This window comes from Peromyscus californicus, unplaced genomic scaffold (assembly GCF_007827085.1).
Source record: "Peromyscus californicus insignis strain IS unplaced genomic scaffold, ASM782708v3 Scaffold_6__1_contigs__length_162567912, whole genome shotgun sequence".
In the NCBI taxonomy this organism is placed as follows: domain Eukaryota; kingdom Metazoa; phylum Chordata; class Mammalia; order Rodentia; family Cricetidae; genus Peromyscus; species Peromyscus californicus.
In genome coordinates, this window is record NW_026294584.1 from 36,163,680 (window position 1) to 36,190,593 (window position 26,914).

The 26,914-nt window shown below is 37.3% G+C and overlaps 1 protein-coding gene across 5 annotated transcripts in view; it reads left to right on the forward strand.

Moving 5' to 3' along the window:
• Ptprz1 (protein tyrosine phosphatase receptor type Z1) overlaps positions 1 to 26,914 on the forward strand; it is a 187,331-nt gene that overhangs the window by 109,086 nt on the left and 51,331 nt on the right. For 3 of the 5 annotated variants that reach the window (XM_052720825.1, XM_052720826.1, XM_052720827.1), the window contains 4 exons: positions 7,964 to 8,148; positions 9,347 to 9,473; positions 17,142 to 17,188; positions 21,020 to 24,566. In XM_052720825.1, coding sequence (XP_052576785.1) covers positions 7,964 to 8,148; positions 9,347 to 9,473; positions 17,142 to 17,188; positions 21,020 to 24,566 — 3,906 coding nt within the window. The remainder of the gene's footprint in view (positions 1 to 7,963; positions 8,149 to 9,346; positions 9,474 to 17,141; positions 17,189 to 21,019; positions 24,567 to 26,914) is intronic. The other 2 variants (XM_052720828.1, XM_052720829.1) reach the window with 1 other exon arrangement.

Consider the following 26,914-nt stretch of genomic DNA (forward strand, 5'->3'; position numbering starts at 1 on the left):
GAAATTTTATTAAACCTTTTCCTCAGCCTTGGAATTCAAGGTATATTTATACTTTCTACCTTTATAAATATCTAACATCTTCATTTTGACTAGAACAGAAGTAAAATGTGTGATAAAAATTGTCAGAATCTTGCTCTTAATAAGTATATCACAGAAAATATCTATTTTCAACATATGTAGCAAATCATGCACAAAACATGTGACTCCTTCTTTCCAAGTGCACTCTGAGATTAAAGCCCAGACCCTGTTCAGTTTCACACTCACAGTAGCCTCTCAGTATTCATTTCACTGGAACGTGGGTGCTCTGCTTTTCTGCTTTGATGGAAGGTTACCATTTCTCAGAAAGGCACTTCATTTGGGCATCATAAAGTAGACATTGTAGATTCTAAGAATCGGTGAATTTGATAGAACCATCTGATCGGGAAGGATTTAGTAGAAGTTGTCTTTTAAATAAGCACTATGGATAACAGTTTAAACATGGAAAAGCATAAAGTAGGTAAAGTTCATATTTATGCCCTGCCTTCCAAGCACAGACACTTCCATGCTGTGCTGTTAGCACCCTAGCAAGTCTCTCCCACTGGAGAGCAGGAGCTTTCGAAGCATGCAGGAAAAAGAACTTGGGCTTCAAAGACCAGGAAGCATTTACTTCCAAACCCAACACCAGTGCTTTGTTACAGTAAAAACTGAAGTTGTTGATGTTATAAGTCACCATGTCTTCACCTATAAAATGAGAAGAATTAAAGTGGTCCCCTCAGAGGGCTGCTGCGAGATGCAAAAGGAGCTAAATTTTGCAAGGTACTCCAGTGCCTTAGATGAGTGAGCTACAGACTCAGTGACTGCTGTTGTTGTCATGTGTCATATGCATGGGGAAACAAGCAATCACAGTGAAGAAGTATAGCTATGCAAAATTAGCATGGTGTGCATTTAAATACTTTGTTATAGAATGTACTTCATTGAAGTACATATGAATGTACTTCAAATGTTAGCTAGCACTGTAAAAAATTTAATGTACAAATTTAAAGTGATACAATATAGTGTGCTTTCCAAAAAATAAAGCATGTTGGGAGTATCTTTGTAGCATAATGTATCTGAACTATGTAGCATAAGGCAATGAACTGCAAGATATTTTCTACCATTTCCTAAAAATGTCATTATGAATTATACATTAGCAAACCTACTTTTTGGAAAGTCGGAAGTTTTAAATAGTGTTGTTAAGGTCACACATAGATAGCACTAGATTTAATTATAGTCAGAAAGCAAAATAAAGATCATTTACTTCTTAGAAGATCACGCATTACAAATTGAACTGCTGAGAAAATTGCTCTCAATCCCTGGAGAGGAGGAGCATAAAGTATATGTACTTGCACTGTCATCTCATGATGGCATTTTCCTCGACACTCCCCTAAGCCCACTTCCCTGAGTTTTCTTTCCTTTCCACATTTTTAGCCATAGATCATGCAACTCAGAATATGCCCTCCCCATCCAGGAAAACTGCATGCATCTCAGGATATGCCCTAGAACAAGAAAGGCCAAGGGGAACTCAGATGTAGTTGTACCTTCTACATCAACTTTCTTGATTACAGAGAGATTTCTCATAACCAAGGAATTTTCTTGTATTTCTCCTCCATTTCTTTCCTGCTATCTTTTTCTTTTTTCTTTTGTCCTCAAGATACTCAGCACTTTGCTTAGTGATCTTTTGTTTCTTTCTCTGTGTAGTACACATTTTTCCATAAAATACAATGAATAATTAACCACTGCCCTTTATGCCAACTAAACATGAGTGACACACTTTTACAACCTTGAATGGTTACATGTGACTTTTGGTGAGCACAACCGCATTTGGTCTAAGTAACAGGTTTTTGTTTTGTTTTGCTTTTGGTTCTCGTTTGTTGTGCATTTCTCTGCGAATGAAGTCTAGAATTTAGAAACTAAAGACTCTTGGAACTTTGTGAATGTCAACCTTAGAAAGCTATGACAGAGATGAGCTTGCAGCAGGCAGGAACAAGAGCTACACCTGCAAGCCAAGGGTACCATACCCAACCTTTTTTTTGCAACTGTTTTTAATCCAGAACACATATGGCACTTTGATCAAGGAGATCTTTTAGGGAGCCCCTTTGCCTGTGTGTGGCACTTCAGCACTTTCTAGAACTCTGTGTTCTTCAAGAACCAGGTTCCTTCTCTCAGCCGTCATTGCTCAGAATGAGTAGCAGGGATCCAGACTGACTGTAACTTGTGGAAATGAATTGAAAGTTAACATGTTCTTCCAGTAAAGTGGAAGAAGCCTATACAAGGAAAGTATAACTTTTACTGTTTAAATTTTTGTTAACACCTGTTTGATATTGAAATACATACTAATCTGGAAAGGACTTCCTGATTTTTAGTCCAGATAGTTAGTTGGCTTAGTATAGTTTATATCTTTCTAATAAGATAATTACACTAATTTTGAGGGGCCAAAGAAATGGCTCAACATTTAATAGAACCTACTGCTAAGAATGTCTAACAGGCTTGCAGAGGCCCTGGGTTCAGTTCTCAGCACTGATGTACATCTGCTCACAGCCACCTGTATATAATTACAGCTTCAGGAACTCATCACTCTTTTCTAGACCTCACCCATGCCTGCACTCAGTGTGTACAACTCCACACAGAGGCATACACTACATATTCATGTAATCCAAAACAAAAAGAACAACTAATGTCCATAGAACAATATTAAGGAAAACAATACTAGATCATGTTAAATATCTACTCCATGGTGATTGCCTAATCTTATGTCAAAATACCAAATTATATTTATGGAACCAATTAGATTGTTACTTAAAAGTTCTAGTCAATGCTTTGTCAAGTCACAGTATACAGGTGTAAGTTAGACTTTTCTTTTGAACACATTCTAAAGTACATACATTTTATCCCTTCAAGTCCTTTGTTTCAACATTTAAAGAATAAGGCTTAGCTAAGGGTTTATATTACTAAACTACTGATTATCAGTTAATAAAAAAGATGTTTTTAAAAATAGTGTTCTGATTAAAATAAAGTTCAAGATATATGTGTTTCGCTTAGAATACCCACAGAGGTGAGTTAGCTAGTAAGGCATGGAGGGGGGTATCTTCCAGGGAAGGGAAGGTTGTTTTTTTTTATTTTTGTTTTTTGTTTTAAATAACCATATGGAAATTACTACTATAGAAGCTTGCTAAAATATATACATATTTAAAATGAGTTTAAATGGAGTTACCATCTTATGGGAGGTGACAGTACCCCAAATAGACATTGTGTGCTACCAAATAAAAGCTCCAAGAATTAAGAATGGGTTACCTCTTTTTGAGTTGTTCATTAATGGGGTCTGATAGGAATTCCAAACATTATGAGCAATTACTGTTACTATTGATTAGCTTCCTGAGTTTTGACAGTGAAATCCTATTACTGAAGATACCATGTGCTTATGTCATAGAACATGGGGAAATCTAGTAGGTACTCAACTGGAAAGTTCATCCCTTCTGGCTTGCCTTCATGGTACTTGAAGATACTATACACACTACCCAAGGAGAAAAGTAATCATCAATCTCACCCAGCTATGAACCCCAAGAGTTACAATAATGACATACCTGCAGGATATGCCCACTGGTACACTAGTAACATAAACGTTGTGGGAGTTACCAAACACTTTTAAAAACTTGGATTTAAGGCCCACTCCACAAGATGGAACCTATATCCTACACTGTCAATGAGACCAAAAACTTGAGGCTAGATAGGTCATTGGCCCTAGGAGAAAGCCTACTAGTATTACTCTGCTAAATGAAAATAGCAATAAAATGACTCCTATGACATGTCATCATACCCATAGACTGGGGAATGACTCATCCTGCTTTGGAGAAACATTTTCTTGAAGTATATGACAATTAACACAGAAACCTACAAGTGGTCAACATGTAGAGCACAGAAAACTTTGGGATGCTCAGCCTTCAGTGGGATGTCTCTGTCACACCTTCCCCTCAAGACTCAAAGATATATGCAGAAGTTGGGGGGAGCTTATAAGAGCCAGAGATGGTACATGACTTCCAGACACAACAGAGCAAGGAGTTATGGCCAACAGATAGCTGCTGGGATGAAGAAAGACAGTTTTCTTCAATGGAGTAACATCAGGCTTATCAACTACACTCCAAGGCAGGCCCCATGCTCAAGAGTAGTCAGTCAACACAAACTGGACTCCACAATTTTTGGAAAGAGAAAACATGAAGTTGGGTTGATAGGAAGGTAGAGGATCTACCTTGAGAAAGGGGAATGAAGAAATAAAGGAGAAATATATAAGCCCAAACTATTAAAATAACTAATAGAGTCATATTCATATAGACTTATGAGTAGGACAGCTAAGAAATGAGAACCGAACCTGATGTCAAAGAACTAAACTTTCTTTGAAAAGTCTCACTTCATATTAACTCAAATGGCTACCATTAACTCAAATGGCTACCATTTGCCACCAGTGAGATCAGACAGATACAGACAAGCCAGGGAAGCTAGGTAAGAATGCTTTGGGCATATCTCAACTAACACATTTTTATTTTTCTTATGACATTTTTGTTTTGTGTGGGTGCATTAAATTAATAAATTATAAAGAGTGCATTTTTTTTTTGGTTTTTTGAGACAGGATTTCTCTGTGTAGTTTTAGTGCCTGTCCTGGATCTCACTCTGTAGACCAGGTTGACCTCGAACTCAGAGATCCTTCTGGCTCTGCCTCCCAAGTGCTGGGATTAAAGGCATGCACCACCACCACCTGGCTAAAGAGTACATCTTTTTTTTTTTTTTTTTTTTTTGAGAGTTAGTGTTAATGACCTCATCTCCATTTGCATTTAATTTTTTTTTAATTTATTTTAATTTATTTTGCAATACAATTCAGTTCTACATATCAGCCACGGATTCCCTTGTTCTCCCCCCCTCCCGTCCCCCTCACCTTCCCCCCAACCCCCCCCCCATTCCCATCTTCTCCAGGGCAAAGCCTTCCCCACAGACTGAGGTCAACCTGGTAGACTCAGTCCAGGTAGGTCTAGTCCCCTCCTCCCAGGCCGAGCCAAACAATCCTGCATAGGCCCCAGGTTTCAAACAGCCAACTCATGCAATGAGCACAAGATCTGGTCCCACTGCCTGGATGCCTCCCAAACAGATCAAGCCAATCAACTGTCTCACCCATTCGGAGGGCCTGATCCAGTGGGGACCCCTCAGCCATTGGTTCATAGTTCATGTGTTTCCATTCATTTGGCTATTTGTCCCTGTGCTTTATCCAACCTTGGTCTCAACAATTCTCGCTCATATAAACCCTCCTCATTCTCGCTAATTGGACTCCCAGAGATCCACCCAGGGCCTAGTCATGGATCTCTGCATCCAGATCCCTCAGTAGTTGGATGAGGTTTCTAGCACAACAATTAGGGTGTTTGGCCATCCCATCACCAGAGTAGGTCAGTTCGGGCTGTCTCTCGACCATTGCCGGCAGTCTGTTGTGTGGGTATCTTTGTGGATTTCTGTGGGCCTCTCTAGCACTTTGTTTCTTCCTATTCTCATGTGGTCTTCATTTACCATGGTCTCCTATTCCTTGTTCTCCCTCTCTGTTGTTGATCCAGCTGGGATCTCCCGCTCCCCCAAGCTCTCTTTCCCTCGACCCTCGCCTTTCACTACCCCCACTCATGTCCAGGCTGTTCATGTAGATCTCATTCCATTTCTCTGTCATTGGGCGATCCCTGTGTCTTTCTTGGGGTCCTGTTTTCCAGGTAGCCTCCCTGGTGATGTGAGTAGCAGACAAGTCATCCTTGTTTCATGTCTAGTATCCTGCTATGAGTGAGTACATACCATGTTTGTCTTTCTGAGTCTGGGTTACCTCACTCAGGATGATTTTTTTCTAGATCCATCCATTTGTCTGCAAACCTCATGATGTCATTGTTTTTCTCTGCTGAGTAGTATTCCATTGTGTATATGTACCACAATTTGTTTATCCATTCTTCAGTTGAAGGGCATCTAGGTTGTTTCCATGTTCTGGCTATTACAAACAATGCTGATATGAACATAGCTGAACAAGTGCTTAAAGAGTACATCTTAAAGAGCACAATTCACTTTAAAGCATTCCCCTTCTCTGAAAAGTGGGATTTATTTTAGGAGGAGAAAAATCTACAAATTATCCTTTCAGAAATCTACCTTCTACAAGGACACTCCCCTAGAAGGAAGAAGGAGGTAGTCTTGATTTTTCAATGATAATTCATGTGCTGCTCTCATTGTGAGATGGTTTGACGGTCTTCTGCCATCTGGTGGAAAAATCACAGAAGAGTCACAGATAGCAGTATATGGTGTAGTCCAAACATAACTTGGAAACATATTTTTAGTCTGAATTCACATTTTTCACAATGAAAGAATTTTTCTCTTATTTTTAGAGAAGCATCTTTCTCTAAGCCCTCCCTAAACAAAATATAGTATTACTAATTTGCAGGAAAAAAAAAAAAAAAGAAAGGACGGACGGAAAATAGGAAGAAAGGCCCTATCTCTGACTCATGTAAATTTATCCAGGTATTTATTCAAAGCATATGTTTATATTTTGTGGATAATTAATGTACTGTTGCAACCACCGAGTTGCTAATAATCAAATTGCTAATAATCCAAACTGTATGTAAGTCAGCCTGCTTGTTAGGGAATTGTTAATCGTGGGTGCCCTCATGTGTTCATGAGACGAACTACAAACTAGAAGATGGAGGAGAGAAAAGGAGAGAAAAAAGACAAGGAAGGAGGGAACCCTTGAGCCACATTCTGAAGCACCTGCTGGCATATTTTCAGAATCCTTATGGGTGTCTGACCCACGATCATCGGTTAATCTAAGACACCCACATGCTTCCATGACGCAGCTCTGTAGTGCTATATATCCCTTGAAAAGAGTGTCCAGTCAGTGAATTTCTTAATCTTTGTTCTGGAAGGTTTTTCTCTTCCCCTGCTTTGCAAATGTCTGTGGCAGCTAACCTTTTCTGTATAAACTACTCCAAATTTACCACATACACGCACATTCCACAGAGCATCAAGACTGTTTCTAATGGGACTGAATTTTTGGCCCAGTTTCTACCCTGTGTGATCTTAAAGTTACTTTAAGAAGTTTTGAAAGTTTTTTCTCAATTTTATTTTCATATGAGACAAATATCTTAATTCCCTGTATTTATTTATTTAATCCGTTAATGGTGACAACATGGAATTTCATTTCTAGTTCTCAAAAAGACTGAGTTGATGGTTTTAGTTGTGATACGACTTTCATGGGTTGGAAATTTTAATTATTTCAGGGTTTCTCTAATAGCAAAAATATCCAATTATAGACCATACTTTATAATTGAAATTTTTTTCTAGTTTCGAGATACATACATTTGTCAGGTATCAAATAAGACATATACAGACACAATGAGTTTGAAGATATCGTATGTCCATTGTTTCTAAAAATGAATGACCATGTCAAATACTCCCCAAACTATGTTCTAGGCAAGAGCAAAAGAAAAGGGAGAAAGGAGCCATAGTTCTTACATGTCAAGGGTATTGAGAGGGTGTGGTGCTTGCAAGTGGACTCAGGAAAGTGGCTATAGATTGGGTTTGTGGAGGGAATGCCTATGATTGAATCCTGGAGTTGTTTAAGGACAGAGGAAGGGACTATTATGGACAGTGAGATATACACATACTCCCATCGGGATGTGTCATAGTCCAAGGGTCTACACCAGGACTTTTACCCTCCAGAACTGCCAGCCAGAGGTTCTTTTCTTTTTTTTCTTCTGAAAGAACCTACCAAATCTGATTTTCAGGTACAAAAATTGACTTAAGTGTCGTGATATAAAAGAGGTAATATTTTACTTCTTATTGAACTAAAATACAATTTAAAAAAACTTCACAGAGTATGTTTTACTTACTACAAATCCCAGGAGCCAATGGTTGTGCCAATGACCTGCTTTTTTTTCTTCTGAAGTGTGCAGTTCAGAACCAGAAAATGTGCAAGCTGACCCTGAAAACTACACCAGCCTTCTGGTCACATGGGAAAGACCTCGAGTTGTTTATGACACCATGATTGAGAAGTTTGCCGTTCTGTACCAGCCGCTGGAGGGAAACGACCAAACCAAGCATGAGTTTTTAACAGATGGCTATCAGGACTTGGTAACTATAAGATGAATTACTTTCTGTCTGATAACATTATAGTTTGACTTCCAAGGTAAGAATTTGCAAATAATTATGTATTTTTGCCTTTGGTCACTGTAGATTTTGCGTGAAGGGGTTTCCAGGGAATGTAAGGCATAATAAATTATGTCAATAGTTAGAATTGAATACAAGAAGATCATGGCACTGTAAACAACATTATAAGAGGTGGAAACAGCCGGGCGGTGGTGGCGCACGCCTTTAATCCCAGCACGCGGGAGGCAGAGGCCGGCGGATCTCTGTGAGTTCGAGGCCAGCCTGGGCTACCAAGTGAGTTCCAGGAAAGGCGCAAAGCTACACAGAGAAACCCTGTCTCGAAAAACCAAAAAAAAAAAAAAAAAGAGGTGGAAACATATGGAAAATCTAAGCACTGGACATTATTAGTATACCCCTTCTATATAAATAAAATAATGTAAAGAACAATGAAATACTCCAATTAAAATCTTAAAATTGGCCTGAGAATCTCACCTTGTACGAGCTGTGTATTCCCTATTTGATCACAGGAAAAACAAGGGAGGAGACTTAAATGTCCTTTGCATTGCGTCAGATTTCTAGTTGACAAATGTAAAGTGGTAAGTAGGTTAGAAATTTGAGTGTAGAATAAATAAAATGCTCTCTTAGCCATGCACATGAATTACATGAATTACAGAAAGTACAGTTCAGATTCCTTCTGTGACCCAAATATCTTAATACTAGACTTTGATTTGATAGGTAAGGGTTTGCCTGATGGTGGTGGGTTCACAGTCCTTCATCTGGATGCAGGTACAGGAAGACACCACTACACCAGAAATGTCTCTGAACTCTACATTCAGGCAGCAAGACTGCAACTCTTTGAAACCTACTTAAATACACCTTCCATTATTAGTATGTTTGATAGCATATGGACACAATAGATAAAAATTTTAACTACTTTGAAATTCATTTGTCTAGAATGTAGAGAGAATGATGTAGGGAAATTGAGAAATTATGAGCAAATATTTCCTCTCATAATTCATAATGAAGATAACACTGCTTTGTGAGATGCAAATACACATACATGTGCACACATGCATTTTCATGAAGGGACACATAGTCAGGAGAAAGAGAGTTGTTTACTTCTCACTCTTAATATTTTCTGAGAAGAATATTTTGTATCATTTGTAATGTCTTTTTTCCCTAGGGTGCTATTCTCAATAACTTGCTACCTAATATGAGTTACGTTCTTCAAATAGTGGCCATATGCACTAATGGCTTATATGGAAAATACAGTGACCAACTGGTAGTTGACATGCCTGCTGAAGATACTGGTGAGTGCTTTCCTGAGATGCTCTACTATTTTCCCAAGTAAATGAGGCTGCTTGGATTACTGGGCACACACGTGCTTTCTTCTGACTTAGTTGTTTGTGGGATGTTTTTATAAAGTTTATTTTTTTATTAGCATTCAAAGTAGTATAGGTTTCATTATAGCCTTTTCCTACACATTATACATATTTGTGTTGATCCTCCCACTCCTCTCTTCCTCTTTCCTCCCACTGGCCCCGTTCCCACCCAGCAGCCACCCTTCTGCTTTCAGGCCATGTATATTCTATTACCCCCTTCCCCTCTACTTAAGACCTCTTTTCCCCTCTCATGGACTCCTTTCTAGTTTGATGAACTGTACCCACCAACCCCTACATATATATGAAAACCAAAATCTAGAATTCACATGTAAACGAAAAAATACAGTATTTGTCTTTCGGGGTGTGGGTTACGTAGCTTAATGCAGTAGCTTCACAATTTTTTTCCACCAATGTCATTATTTTTTGTAATGCCTGACTTCAGTTCTATTGTGTGATATGTGCCACATTTTCTACATTCATTTATCTGCTGATGGACATCTAGGCTGGTCCCATTTGCTGCCATCATGAATAGTGCCACAGTAAATATGAATGTTGCATAGGACAGTGAACTAAAGAAATGGTTCTCAAAGAAAGAGGAGAGGAAGAAAGGAAGGAAGGGAGGGAGGGAGGGAGGGAGGGAGGGAAGAAAGAAACAAAGAAAGAAGAAACAAAGAAGGAAGAAAAGAGAAACACAAATGGCCAATAAATATTTATAAGTGTTCAACACCTTTAGCCATCAAGGAAATGCAAACTAAAACCACTTTGAAATTTTATCTCACCCTACTCAGAGTGGCTTTCTTCAAGAAAAACAAAACAAAACAAAAAACCAAAAAAAAACCAATGCTGGTGAAAATCTATAGAAAGAACTTGTCTTAGGGTTTCTATTTCTATGAAGAGACACCATGACCACAGCAACTCCTATAAAGGAAAAAATTTAATTGGGGCTGGCTTACAGTTTCTAAGGTTTAGTCCATTATTTTCATGGCAGCATGCAGGCAGATGTGGTGCTGGAGAAAGAGCTGAGAGTTCTACATCTTTATCCATGGGCAGTGGAAACAACTGTTTGTCACACTGAGCATAGCTTGAGCAAAAGGAGCAAAAGGAGACCTCAAATCCCACCGCCACAGTGACACACTTCCTCCCACAAGACCACACCTCCTAGTGCCACTTCCTGTAGGGGCCATTTTCTTTCACACCACCACAGAACTCTTATTCACAATTGGTGGGAATGGAAACTGGTACAGCCACTATGGAAATCAGTGTTTAGTGTTCTCCAAAATGTAAACATAGGACTGACTTTATATCCTTTTGAACAAAGGTAAAATTTCTCTTCCGTTACAGGGCAGAAAAAATTTTTTTCTAATACAAGGTAATCTGTACATTTATTATTAATGCCAATATTTTACACTTATCAAGTGAATATTGAGACTTATTTTAGACTTATTTAAAACTTGGTTTCATTTGTATGTATTTCCTTTTCAGCCCCCAAAGCATGTAGTAAGTATATTCTATCCTAGGACCATGCCAGGTATTTTGAAATATCTATACAAAGAATCTCAAAGTTTACTTTAAATATTTTTCCACTTTTTATAATTTGATTGGGGCATGTTTTTTGCTTCCTTAATATACCAATCTTATTTTCATAGAAACAAAAGTGTTTCTAATTGTGTTTTTCTGCATGCATCCTTTCTAAATATTAAGGAAAAATCTTTTGATCTCAAACATATGCAATAAATAAATCAACATATAAGCATAATTAGATAATTTCCAGATTTACATAGCTTTCCTTTTATCACTAAAATTAGTTTTCAGGTATTAGAATTGAAGTTTGTATGTGTACATATATGTATGGGTATACTTCCCAATATGCATATTCACATATATGCATATACACATACATAAATATGAATATTGTTTGGTCACCCCTATCATGATTCTAGTCATTATAGTGTTTACCAGTTTTTCATGTCAATGAATAGTTATAGCATAACTATGTTTTATGTACAGAGGGGGAAAATGTCTTGCTTTCATTGTCTAAAGACTGCAGTAGAAGTTTAAGCCAATGTGAGCTCACATAAAGAGCATGTTTCATCACCTTATATAATTGTTCTAACTAGTTGACTTTTAACTGTAAGGAATGTGTAACTGTGAAATATCATAATGCATTCGTTTCTCAGCCAAATATTCCAAAACCTTGTCCATTGATAGTCGATGACTTGTTCATGTGATGACATGCTTGTTTTTAAATGTTATACCTCAGGGCCTCTATATAACCATTTTTTTCTACTGCCTTTTTTTTAATTGGGATTTTTTCTTTTTTTCTTTTATTAATTAATTTTTTCATTTATTTTACATCCTGACCACAGTTGCCCCTCCCTCCTCTCCTTCCATTCCCTCTGCCCCACCACCACCGCCCCTCTGCCCTCCCCATCCACTCCTCTTCTGTTTATGTTCAGAAAGGGGCAGGCCTCCCATGGGTGTGTCAACAAAGCATGGCTTATCAAGTTGAGGCAGGACAAAGCCCCTCCCCTGCATCAAGGCTGGGCAAAGCAACCCAGCATGGGGATTGGGTTCCCAAAAGCCAGCTCAAGCTCCAGGGACAGATCCTGATCCCACTGCTAGGGGCCCCACAAACAGACCAAGCTACACAACTGTCACACACATGCAGAGGGCCTAGGTTGATCCCATGCAGGCTCCCTAGTTGTCAGTCCAGAATCCATGAGCTCCCAGGAGCCCAGGTCAGCTGTCTCTGTGGGTTCGAAAATTGTTTTGTTTTGTTTTTTTCCAGAGCTGAGGACCAAACCCAGGGCCTTGCGCTTTTGGGTTGTTTTTAAATGGAAACTTAAATGCTAAATTTTATTTAAAGGAGAGACTTGCAGGAACTGACCAGTTATTTTCTGTGTCATGATATTCCAAGGAACAGCAAGTTTCTCCAAGTTCCTCACCTGTCTATCCAGAAAGTAACATCAGTAACAAGACAACATTGTCCAGGTTGGCCAAGCACATATAAATAGATCAAAATGTACTATATAATTGATGCATTGTAGTATGAATTATATTAGGCATAGTCACTCAATTATCTTATTTTAGTTATATATATCACCCTCATCTCTGTACATAAAACAGATTCCAAGGCATTTATAAGACATGAGCTGCTTACTGTATCCTGTTCTACACTGGTTGCTATGCCCAATTTTTCAACTTTTTGTTCTTTTTTTTCATCTGAGATACTTGTTGCATATGAGAATGATCAAATGGATGTCTTCTCTATAACCTATCTCTGGGTGCTTTGTTTTTAGAGTGAGTCTATCTTAGCACATTGCTAGTATTTTCTTGTTTGTACAAAATAATAAATATTACAACTTAATTTCTATTTATTCAAAGGATCGGGGCACTGTTGAACATTTCTATGACGGGACTATAGGTTGGACCTACCATTTAATCTCCACGGATGTCTCAGACCCCAAAAGTGCTTTGTATAATAATGGTGCTTTAGTGTCGGGTGATATTTGATTGGATAAGCATACAAACCCAAGATAATGAACATAGTGGGTAGACTATCCCCTAACTATACCCATCAAAAACGTCTCTTCATCAAGAACCAGTTTATTCCAAGTTCAGAGTTTTTTTATTAATTATGAAGAAAATATTAATTCTTAAACTTTTCCTCCTGATTTAAAAGGCTGTATCTTAATTTGTTCACTTACAATTCACAGCAGCTTAAATATTGTTTCTGTGGTAAACATGGCACACTCTGGACAGTGACACCACCTCATAGTGTGGAAAAATAGGTCACTTTCTAATTAGTGACTCTTGTTGTGGCTAATATAGGGACATGTGAGGTTGACGAGTGTTTTATAGTTCTGATCAGTGCCATTTCATCCTGTCGACCAGTCTACTTCTTTTCCTTGGTGATGTGATAATACAGACGAATGAATTCATCTGCTGTTATTTAAAAGAAGCTGTTTTCTAAGTGCTGTATAGCTTATTGATCGTGTTCAAAAGAAATGATGCAGGCAATTTATAAATGCTCTCGTGTTTTCATAGACCTCGAGTATTCACTCAATATCTGAGGAAAATTCAGTCTTCTAAATTAGTTCCTTAACTTCCTAGTTTGATTAAATTGTACATTTAGATCGATAGTTTTACAACATTATTGCTTGAGCATCCTAATTTTACTTGTCACTATATACAACAATATTAACATAAACCAGTGTCCAGTATTACATCAAGCACTATTTTAAAATACATGCATAAAATCGTGTTAAGAAAATAAATTTAAAAGTCTCAAGGATGCTTTCTTAGTGTTGAGAAGAAATATTTTTTAAGAGACATTTTAGGAAATTATATTTACAAATGTAAGTTATTCCTAAATGAGTAATTGATAAATATATTCATTTCATTGTAACTAACATAAGCATGTTTAATTCTTTTCTTTGATAAAGATTATGCAATATAGAAGACACTTTTACATATACATTTTAGGATTTTGATAACTATATATGTTAAATTTAAACACATGACAAAATAAATCCACACATTTTACTCTCCACCCACGTGTGCTTTGCAGTTTGTCTCCAGGTGTCTTGTTACATCGCTGTATCTGTCATTACCCCTCATGCATCATTCCATGCTACTAATGCTACGATATACTTACATCTTACATTACAGTTTGAAGCAATTAGAGTCTACATTGCTTTTACATTCTGCACTGTGAAACTTGGCTTACCTTGAAACAATTAAATAACTTTGCTCTCAAACTTTATCAGTGTTGCTTCCTTGTATTGTGAAATATTAAGGCTCTAATATTCTACTAATGTATTACTTTTAAATATATCTTACATGTGCTTCAAATAGAGTCTGTCACCTGTGTTTGGTCAGGTATTACACAAATGTGAATCTTAAATATTTGTTCCAAAAGAAACAAACAAACAACAACAAAAAAAAAAAAAAACAGACACAGACATCCACTATCAGATTTTTCCCCTGGCTGACTTGGAGCCTATTTTGCTGAAGTGAGGATACTCTATAAACCACTATATTTTGTAAACTTTTTAATGTATCGGTAATACCCAAGTCAACTGGTAATTACTAGAATATCAATTACTATTTTTGAAGAACCAGCAAGGGGAGACCAATATGAGACCCATTGCTGTCCAGCTCTACCTTGGATGAGGTTTTGAACCTTCTCACTCAAAAGTATGACTTCAGAATCTTGAAAGGAAACACAAACAATTTCTAAAATTTATGATTTTATGAAACCCCAGAACTTCTATTAAAATGATCTGAGTCCAGTTGGAAACTAGAGTAAAGATCTTTCAAAAAGCGAGTTTGTACTTAGCATTGTGAAGATGGGGACCTGCTCCTCAGGTCCCCATCTGTGAGATTGCCATGGGATCAAGAGGACCACAAAGGCTGCTCCAGAACCTAAGAAGTCCCAGAGAAGGCTTGTTCTTACTGCAGTGAATAGCAAACTCAAGTACAGTAGCGGTGACTCATACTCTAGGGTTACATGGTTGGATGAGTAAACACATTTCACTTTGGGGAAACCATGATCCATATAGTTAACTAATGCTGGCTAGTAAAAGGTAAAGTATATCCAATGCAATACATCCTGAGAATACTGAAGTGAAAGGAAGTCAACCTTCACCCCAACCCTATCAAATAAATAAGAAAATTAGTTTTTTTCCATTAAAAATAAGTAGTCAAATGAAGTAAAACAGTCCTAAAAATCTGAAACATCTCCTGATGTATGTTGAAAGGAGTTGACTGTTGAGTTTTTTCCATAAAGGTGAAAAATATATAGTATTATATATTCATTATTAAGAAATATTTAATTATTATTTGCCCTTATATCATTAAAATGGTTCAAAGCAGATGAAAAGCTGTAGCTTCTGGGAAGCCCCAGGGAGTGTCTCATGGACAAGGTTTGAAGATGATTACACACATGGGCCTTTCTACTCTAGCTGCGGTTTTCAGAAATGTAAGCTGAAGGTTGATTCAGCCACAGAGCATTGTATGTTTTGAATTTTCCACATGTTGGTTTTCTTGAAGGTTACAAAGACTCAGGTGTTTGAGATTATTGATATTACTTTAACTTGGAACCATTATGAATAAACAGCATGAAAACCAGATGTAAGGAAATGATTGCATGGGAACAAAAACAGAACAATTGGCCCATATAAAACTTCCAAACTCTTTCATAGTCGATTTTCAAAAGGAAAAAAATGAGGAGAATTTAATGTAAGTCTGGGAGTATTTCAAGTGAGAATCTTCACTTTGATAGCACAGAAAATTAGTAAGGATAAGTAACTCTGAAACTGTTAAGCTTTTAAGAGTATTAACTTTAAATTATAGGAATTGAGTACATTTATAGACATTGTGTGATTTCTCTTCTAAATAGAATTCATGTGCCCAACTATGTTTTTGCTTTTATATCTATTAATACCTAGCGAGTTTCTGATGACAAAAATGAACTTGTGACAGTCTGTATTGAAGGGAAAGTCCAAATATGATGAATATTTAATATCAATTCACCTATGCCATGGAATTTCTTTAGAATATGCATTTACTGTGTAAATACTTAAACATGGAGCATAAGCAACATCATGATGGAGCAATGGAGTAAAGTTTCATAAAAATCTGTATATAATAAAAACATCACTGAAACAATGCCCCCAAGCTCTCACTGCTACTGTGTTTATTCTCTTCCTAATAAACCCAGCATTTGGCTGAAATATCTATTTGGCATAGATATTGACAAATATCTATGAACTCCCAGTAATTTGTCTGTGTGCTACATTCCTTTCTGCACACCAAGAAGCAGGTCTTAACCTTTTCCAGGCAAGCACTCAATCACTGAGCTACATCACTGGGCTCTTAGCCTATTCTAACACTTGCTAACAGGTCTTTTTTTTTTTAGCAATGGTAAAAAAAAAAGTGTTGATCTAATTGGTTGGGAAAAATAAAAAGCAGGCTTGAATGAATCTGGTTACTGATTCTCTACAATAGCATAAATGGCATTAGGTGAATTTCCTGGAGAACATGCATAGGGATCTTTCTGTCCAGCTCTCCATGGTGCCAGCCCAAGCTGAAGCTTGCTGATGAAAAGTTCTCCCTCTTACCTGGTGCAGGAACCTGCATTCTAATAAACACAAGCACAAATAAAAAGAGTAAGAAAGAATTCCTTAGCCCTTGGTCAGAAGAACTTCAGGAAGTTACCCAAGTCATAAAATTACTCCTGCCCAAGGCTCTAGAAAGTCCCTGTCATCCCTCAATTCTCCTCCCATCAGCTCCAAAGATGTGCTGATGAGAAACCGGGCTTGTTTTGACGTTTAGTTTTATCACTGTCATCTCCTCTTTTTTCTTTTCAGCTTTGGTGAGAGTTGGGCTAGGCTTGGGGAAGACAATTCTAGTGGAAAATAGGAATCAATGTCAATGTCACATGTCAGTTTTTGGCATTTTTATTTTGAGATATTTTCAAAGCTAGTGATTTTTCACTTTTCTTTTAACCTTTTCCCTTTCTACCAAAGATAAGCCTATAAGGCTGCAGGAGTTAAATTAAAATTGCTAATAATGTTGTTTTTAACTTTGTAGAACTTGACCTTTTTCCTGAATTAATTGGATCTGAAGAAATCATCAAGGTATCATAGCTATTTTTATATTCATATGTTTCAAAGTTTAAAAGCCTATCTAGAATTATTGCTTGGATTTTAGATACTGTTGTATGATTCACTGTTAAATTAATTGCTATGCACTAATGTCACACACTCAGTATATGTGATTTATGATGAACCTGGAAGACGTTTTGATTAGTATAACACCCCAAAAATGGTTATAATGAAAAAAAACTAATCAGCTTTACAAATAATTGTAGCCAGAAGCTACAGCTGTATTGGAACTTTGTAGAATCTAATTTTTTCTAGTAATATTTTCCTAGTTTTTAAAAATGTTGTAGTTTATAAATAACCAATGACAGATTCATAATAAACATGAACCAGGCTATAAATAGAATTTGTATTTGAGCTAATCATATAAAAAGCATATGTTTCTAGTACAATGTTCTCTGAAAACATTTGAGAATATCAACAAATTTTAACATTATCTTAGTCTTTGGCATGAGAGAAAACAATTGTTGAGTGAATGTATATTTCAACCTAACCACAAATGTTTTGTACATCATAACTGAAACTATATTTTAAAACCAGGTACTCTGGATGATGTAAACATGTGCATATGTACAAATTGTGTAGGAGCAGAGAAAAATGATAATTATTGCCATTGCCTACTAAAGAATTGAAATCAGGTTATACAGAAATAATTACCTCAATGATTTATATGTCTATCATTAACCTTTCTTACCTTCCCAAGTACATATTCGACTTTATAACAAGAGTTCACAAAATTCATCTAGGGGTCGCTTTTTGTGTGTGGTCATATGCTCATGTTCACATGTGTACAAATAATGCCTAAAATTATTAACAGAATCAAGTCAAAAGAAGGAACAATCCTTATTTTGCTATGCTGCCAAATTAACTCTTTTTTATCTGATAAACTGAAGCAAGTCCTATTCTAGTAATTTAACAACTGATATTGTTTGTATTCCATCTCATAAGAAATGCATTATGCAATTACCTTTCATTATAATTGCCATGATTACAATTCTTTGTTTATTTTTATTATTAATTAATATTGATACTAAAGAGGCCTCAGGAGAAGCTTTCAAAAGTCTGAAATTTTCCAATGTTAATTACTAGCAAATTTCTCTATAAAACTACAATGTTGTGTTTATTATAGGATTCAGTTGTGTGAATAGGCTATAAATTCTAGCAGTGTAAGATGCTAAAGGATATATATGTGTGTGTGTGTGTGTGTGTGTGTGTGTGTGTGTGTGTGTGTGCGCGTACGTATGCCATGTTATTTAACTCTCACCAACTGTATCTATTACAAACAAGCAGATCTTCTTGTTAGAGAAGTAAACTGCAATATTTGCGAGTTACATCTCCACAGTCTTTCATGCTATGGTTAAAGGTTCCTCGACAGAAAGAGGGAAAATAACCCAGCATATCTGTCCAGGTTCTAACAAGAAACAGATGTCACAGTCTAGTGTACTCATTGAGGTTGATTTTAAAACAAACAAACAAACAAACAAACAAAACCTATTCAACGGCGTGTGAGAAGGCCAGTGGATGTCAAGAGGTGGCTTTGTACACTTGGGCCTACAGCTATCAAAGACTGTTTGCTATACCTACACCTGAAAGGCAGGGAGAAGGTGTAAAGACTGTCTCCCAGCAATGACCTCTGTAGAAGGTCAGGGCCATCCTGTGGTGAAAATACAGGAGACAAAACTCCCGAAAAATATTCTCGCTTTCCTACTTCCCACTTCCTAGCACAACACAATGGAAAATTGTGGATAATCAGGAAATAAAGGAAGAGAATGCATAGCTCACAGAGAAAGAAGATATGCAAGAAGACTCAGTAGAACTTAAAAATAATCATTTCCATGTCAGGAAAGTTTGTGACCTGGAAGAGAAAGGAAGGATTTATGGAGAACTATATAGTATTTGTGGGATTTCCCATGACAATAGCATCCAAAGAAGCAGAAGTCCCGTTTTATAATGTAAAAACATAACACAATTTGCACTACTCTGGGAAAGGAGTCAGCTGCCACCACATACTTTGGAATTAAAACAGTAGGTCCAGGTACTGTGGTTAGCCAATGTAACTTTACAAATCAGTTTGTTTCATCCTATTGAAATGAACTACAAAGTATGTGGTCAATTCAGAACAGATATATTTAATAGTGTGTTTTCCTACAGTGTGACTTTGAAATGGGTTGAAAATACTGCTCAACCCACCCACTATTTAATTCCTAATACCATCTAATCTTACATTTCATGCAGGAATGAATGAGGGAGGCTGAGAAGTGTGTAGATTGTATCCATGACAGTTTTTAAGTCCTGAATACTGAAATAAAAAGTAGATCCTCTCCAGGTCCTAAAGCTATGAAAAGTAGACTTCTCCGCATGGTCAGGGCTTTAAAGCTTTACATTTAAAAAATAAAAACGTTGAGAAATTAGGTATGATGACACAGAAGAAAGAGGAGAGAAATTACAATTCTGCAAGAACTTACAAGAAAGAATATTTGTTAGAATATTTGTAATCATATTATATATATATATATATATATATATATATATATATAAATCATAGAGCACGAGCAATATATTCTTGAAATGGTGGCACAAGGTAGTATGACCTCACAGAATCCAGCAATGCATGGAGAATAGTCAATCATCTCTCTCAGATTCCAAGAGGTGTTTAATTTGAATGTCATAAAATTTAAAATCTGCTAGGAAAGAAATCACTTAAAGCATATGTGCATGATGGGTGTATAGCTTTTTCCCCAAAATATGCAATGGGAAAGAATAGGTGAGTCCCACCAGGCTCTCATGAAATCGTTATGGAAATCTACATGGTTTATGGTATGGTATGATAAAGTGTATTGGTGGGGAACATAAGCAAAGATGATATTAGTGCAGGGCCCATAGAGATTATTAGGTCATGTATAGCAGCAATACATGATATATCTTTGCGGAGATTAGGTTCAGAAGGGAGAAAGAAAGGTAAAATGATAATTGAGGTTAAATTTGAGATTTTCTTTTATGTTCATTTTCAACAGTAAAGACCTGAATTCACTTAAACTGGTTAGAATAATCTGAGGATTTGAGAAAATGCAGACTACTCCCCTGTTTTCAATTTGGAAGGAGACAAGAGAAAGTAGACTCCTACACAGATGTGGAATGAGCCTTTGGAGGAAAGGCTAACAATTACAATAGAACAGGGATGTGGGAGGGGTGGCTGAATCGAGTGGTGTTTTCAGTATTGGGAACATATGTGGTTTTTGTCTCTTGGCTTCTGTTTTCCTTGGAAAATGAACAAGAGAGTCATCTCCCAAGAATGAGAGAAAAAACAGAAATGGAAGGTTTGAACAGAGCTTGGTGTTGGGACTTAGTGTGGAGTGACACTAGAGAGCGAGGCAGATTCTTAAACTGTTAATGTTGAGGGACAGGGTAGAAATTCTATCCTACTAAACTGAACACTGTTGCTCAGTAGAACTGGGTCAGATTATAAAGCAAATATTGTGATGTTATTTTGGTTCTCTTATGCAACATTAAAATGAAGGTGGCTTAATTTAGTTTAATTGCTTTTCCTATTGAATATATAATAAAAGTTATATGATAGATGCATGTTGAATAAATACAAAAGATATAGAATAGAATAGAATAGAATAGAATAGAATAGAACAGAATAGAATAGAATAGAAAATAGAATAAAAGAACCGTGTCCTATGAGAGTGAGAAGTCACGAAGGTACTACAAGTGAAGATTCATAGTATAATGCTGTGTAAGATATTTAGACTTTTTCCCTTCTAATTTCTTTATGCACCTTTAAATTTTGTTTGCCTTTCATAGGAGGAAGAATATGGAAAAGACAATGAAGAAAACACTGGCTTGAATCCCAGTAGAGACAGTACCACAAATCAAATAAGGAAAAAGGAACCCCAGGTTTCTACCACAACTCACTACACTCACATGGGGACTAAATATAATGAAGCCAAGACTAACAGATCGCCAACAAGAGGAACTGAATTCACTGGAAAGAGTGATGTTCTCAACACATCTCTGAACTCTACTTCCCAACAAGTTGCTGAATTAGATACAGAAGAAGAAATTTCTTTGCCTTCTCAGACTGAAACTAAGCTGCCACCACACAGTGTGGAAGCTACTTCAGCCTCCTTAAATGATGGATCTAAAACTCTCTTTGTCTTCCCACAGATGAACTTGTCTGGGACTGCAGAATCCTTAAACATGGTTTCCCTAACAGAGTATCAAGAGGTGTCTACTGACATCGGGGAGGAAGAAAACTTACTGACTGATTTCAAGCTCGATAGGGGAGCTGATGATTCTTCAGGCTCCAGCCCCGCAACCTCTACTGTCCCTTTTTTCTCAGATAATATATCCCATGGATATATATCTTCTTCAGAAATGCCTGAGGCTGTCACATATGATGTGCTGAAGTCAGGATCTACAAGAAATGCTTCAGAAGATTCAGCTTCATCAGGTTCAGATGAGTCACTAAAGGATCTTGATGGCAGTGTGTGGTTTCCTGGCTCCACGGATCGAACAACACAGTCTGAGACCGGATCTGGCAGAGAGAGCTTTCTCCAGGTTAACTCCACGGACCTACAAACTGATGAATCTGGGGAGACAACTGAGTCATTTTCTCCAGATGCCATGGTCTCACAGGGTCCTTCAGTCACAGATATGGAAATGCCTCATTATTCTACCTTTGCCTACCTCCCAACTGAAGTAACACCACATGCTTTCACTCCATCCTCCAGACCACTTGATTTGGCTCCCACTATCACCGTACTCCATTCACAGACAACTCAACCAGTATACAATGGTGAGACACCTCTTCAACCTTCCTACAGTAGTGAAGTCTTTCCTCTAGTCACCCCTTTGTTGCTTGACAATCAGACCCTCAACACTACCCCTGCTGCTTCAAGTAGTGATTCGGCCTTGCATGCTACGCCTGTATTTCCCAGTGTCGGTGTGTCATTTGAATCCATCCTGTCTTCCTATGATGGTGCACCTTTGCTCCCATTTTCCTCTGCTTCCTTCAGTAGTGAATTGTTTCGCCATCCGCATACAGTTTCTCAAACCCTTCCACAAGTTACTTCAGCTGCTGAGAGGGATAAGCTGTCTTTGCATGCTTCTCTGCTGGTGGCTGGGGGTGATTTGCTGTTAGAACCCAGCCTTGTTCAATATTCTGATGTGGTGTCTCATCAGGCCACTACTCATACTGCTTCAGAGACGCTGGAATTTAGTAGTGAATCTGCTGTCCTTTATAAAACATCTATGGTTTCTCAAATCGAATCAGCCAGCAGTGATGTCATTATGCATGCATATTCTTCAGGGCCTGAACCTTCTTATGCCTTTGAGGGCTCCCACCACGTGCTCACTGTTCCTTACAGTTCTGCAATACCTGTGCATGATTCTGTCGATGTATCTGATCAGGGGTCCTTACTTATCAGTCCTAGCCATATATCAATGCCTGAGTCCTCATTTATTACTCCAACTGCATCATTACTGCAGCCTCCTCCTGCCCTCTCTGGTGATGGGGAGTGGTCTGGAGCCTCCTCTGATAGTGAATTGCTTTTACCTGACACAGATGGGCTGAGAACTCTTAACATTTCTTCACCTGTTTCTGTAGCTGAATTTACATATACAACATCTGTGTTTGGTGATGATGTTAAGCCGCTTTCTAAAAGTGAGATAATGTATGAAAATGAGACTGAACTGAACATGTCTTCTTTCAGTGAGATGGCGTACCACTCTAAAAGCACAGTCATGCCAAAGATGTCTGATGTTGTAAATAAGTGGAATACATCTTCACAAGAAACCCTGGTTTCTATTTCTGGCATAAATGGCATGCTTCCAGAGTCTCTTGCTTATCCCATCACTAAGGTTTTTGATCATGAGATTAGTCAAGTTCCAGAAAATAACTTCCCAGTTCAAGCTACACACACTGTATCTCAAGCATTTGGTGACACTTGGCTTAAACCCGTGCTTAGCACAAACTCAGAGCCAGCATTCTCTGACCCTGCTTCTAGTGAAGTATTACATCCTTCAACACAGCCCCTGCTCTATGAGGCCGCATCTCCTTTTAATACTGAAGTATTGCTGCAACCTTCCTTTCAGGCTTCTGATGTTGACACCTTGCTTAAAACCGCTCTTCCATCTGTGCCTAGCGACCCACTATTGGCTGAAACCCCCAAGGTTGAACAAAGTAGCTCTTCCATATTGCATCCCATGGCATCAGAGTCTGCTTCAAGGCAAAGCACGCTGCACTTTACATCTGTACCACTTCTCGATGTATCGCCTTCTCATGCGCACTCCACTTCACTTCAAGGTTTAACAGTTCCTTACACAAGTGAGCAATATTTTGAACAAGGTTTGCTTAAGAGCAAAAGTCCCCAGCAAGTGCTGCCATCTTTGTACAGTAATGATGAGTTGTTCCAAACTGCACATCTGGACATTAGCCAGGCCTTTCCTCGGAAAGAGGGGCATACATTTGCTACTCCTGTTCTGTCCATTGATGAACCACAAAATACACTTATAAACAAGCTTGTGTATTCCGAGGAAGTTTCTGTGCTCACTGAAAGTTCTATTACTGATAAGGTGCTTGCTGGTGTTCAAACGGTTGTTTCTGATGTACTTGTATCTACTGACCATTCTGTTCCATTAGGAAGTGGGTACATTTCCACTGCAACTGTGTCTCCCAACAGAGGTGACTCTGTGACCACAGCCAAGTTGCTTCTTCCTTCTAAAGCTACTTCTCAACTGACTCATAGTGCCAGATCTGATGCTGACTTAGTACGAGGTGAAGATGGTGATGACTATGATGATGATTATGATGACATAGATAGTGATCACTTTCCCATAAATAAGTGTATGTCATGTTCACCCTATAGAGAGTCCCAAGAAAAGGTAATGAATGACTCAGACACCCAGGAAAATAGTCTTGTGGATCAGCGTGACCCAGGTTCACATTTGCTATTTGAGAATCCCGAAGAAGAAAATGGAGGCGCAGGTGTAACTAGTGTGGATCAAAGTCCTGATAAATCACCAACAACAAATCCTCTACCCCAGAAGAACAGTGAGGGGAATGAGGACAGTAACACTCCAGCAGGCAGTGCTGTCCTTCCCCTCAGCCCAGAATCTAAAGCCTGGACAGTTCTGACAAGTGATGAAGAGAGTGGATCAGGGCAAGGCACTTCAGATAGCCTTAATGATAATGAGACTTCCACAGATTTCAGTTTTCCAGATGTTAATGAAAAGGATGCTGATGGTGTGCTGGAAGCAGATGACACAGGCATAGCTCCGGGATCTCCACGGTCCTCCACACCATCTGTTAATAGTGGGCACTCAGAAGTATCCAACAGTTCAGAGGCAGGTTAGTCATGAGCAAAGGGATAGAATGAGATGTGCTAATTTTCTTGCTATGAAAGTTAAATAGAAGCCTCGTGGAAGAAAAGAATTCTGGTACACCAGCAGATCTTCACTTTTTAATCAAAACACCCAACAAATCAATTTATAGCTCTTAAAAATGTGATTTTACTTATGATTTCAAATGAATATTCAACATATTTTGGTCCTTGATTTAATTATCTTCAAAAATAGAATTTTTTGTGTGTGTTACTAATTCTTATCCTACAGGATTTCTATTGTGTATATAATCAATTAAGTATGTGTAATACACCATTGGTATATTACAACACAGTGTGCTGAGTTGAGACCATTTAAATGTTCACACTCGTATATTAAAGCAAGTTGTAAACTAATCCTGTTGGATTTAAAATCTCAGTAATATGCTATAAGCACCTGCCCACCAATGGAAAGCAATGTCCACAGTAGCTGGAAGAGTTTCTAGAAAGAATCACAGGTTTTAGATTTAATAGCTAAGGAAGATTTTTTTATAAACATAATGTTTTAAAACTATCTTTCTTTGAGCTTCTTTATGTTGCCTAAAGAGGGCAGTATAAACCAGCAAAATACATTCTACTTCGTGTTTGCTAAACTATTTGTCATTCCTACTTAAATAATAGACATGAATATGCATAGTACATATATGTATTGTGTGACAAGATGTAAAAAAAAAAGCCTAAAGCAATTTCTGTAGAGATGCTTTTCATTGTTAATATATTTTATGCAAATTGGTTTGTTAGCCAGATGTTTCTTGGAGCAGATTGTGATATACAATACAGATGTGTGCTTTAAATGTCAGTGGTAACAAAACTCAAATTTAATTCCACTAAGCATATGAATAACTAGGTAATTCCATAGAATTCATGTCAAAAATATGATTTGCTTTGATTAAGTGATAAGGTTTTTTAAATAAAAGTATTTAAATCTTAGCAAGTCAAAAGATAATCTAATGTAATATTGGGTAGTAATTGCACAGAATTTAATGTTCAAAATTCAGAATATAGAACCAATGTCATTAAAAATATTTTTTCTGTTAGTTATTTTCATCATTCAAATTAGTTGTTTATTCTTTAGTGTGGCAGCAATTAATAATTTATATGCATAGATAGGGAAGTTTCTTTTTTCTGTATTCTGACTCAATATCCATTTAACATTGCATTTCATCTTCAATGTATGAACTGATGTGTGAGAGGGAATAATGAGTCCGTAGGTCACAGTGCTCAGCAATGTTGTTACATATGCAAACTGTTATCTGTCCTCAATTATAGTACTTGTTTTTCTTTTTACATTTTTAGATTTATTTTAAAGGGAAAGATCATGAATCAATCTATTTTCCTTTCTTGCAAGATTATACTCTTATGGAAAGGCCACATATACTAGTATATAATTAAGCACTACATCTAGAATTATTGAAGGGAACCATTTCTCTTAGATGTACTAATAAGATTTATTTAACTGTTAAGAATAAGCTCTCCCACTAATGAAGACAAAGCAATATGAATATAACATCCATCTTCATGAAATAACTTAATTAATGAAGGAACTAAGATCAAATAAGACTAGGGGAAAATTTGCGTTTAAAACTTTATCTATAAAACTAATAGAGAGTTTGTCTTATCCAATTATTGAATATTCCCTAGTCTGAAACTTATCATTTAAGGTACGTCTAAGATGTAGAAAATTTTACATGGTATCTCTTAAAATAATATCATTAGGATGTGTGTGTGTGTGTGCGTGCGTGTGCGTGTGCGTGTGCGTGTGCGTGTGCGTGTGCGTGTGTGTGTGTGTGTGTGTGTGTGCATGTGTGTGTGCATGAACACAGACTAAAAGATACTTGATCCAGGTTGCATAAAGAGTGAATACAAAACTAACCCTGGGAATGTATTATTAGTGTTTGTCTCTCAGAACATACTTTCATGATTGAGAACAATAAAATATGTGTTATGCTTAAATTTTCACACCAAAGTTATGCTGTTTTATTCTCAGCCCTTTAAAATGTCGATTTTATTCTTTATTGCTTAACTGAATTACTGTCATTTAAATAACTATCTACTAAGCTCTATCAAAGCACATTTCAATCTCAAATAAATGAAAATAAGACAACTAATTGTTACCCTCTATAGCATACAAAGCTGCTAGCAGACTTTCTGTATTTTCGTAAGGTATGCCATCCAGTACAAAATGCCTAGATTTCAATAATATGTAACTACCATAGAATCATTCTAAATCCCCATTCACAGAGTTGAAGTTCAGATCTCCCTGAGAGCTTATAAGGAAAGTTTATGGAGAAGAAAATAGATAGATAGATAGATGGAT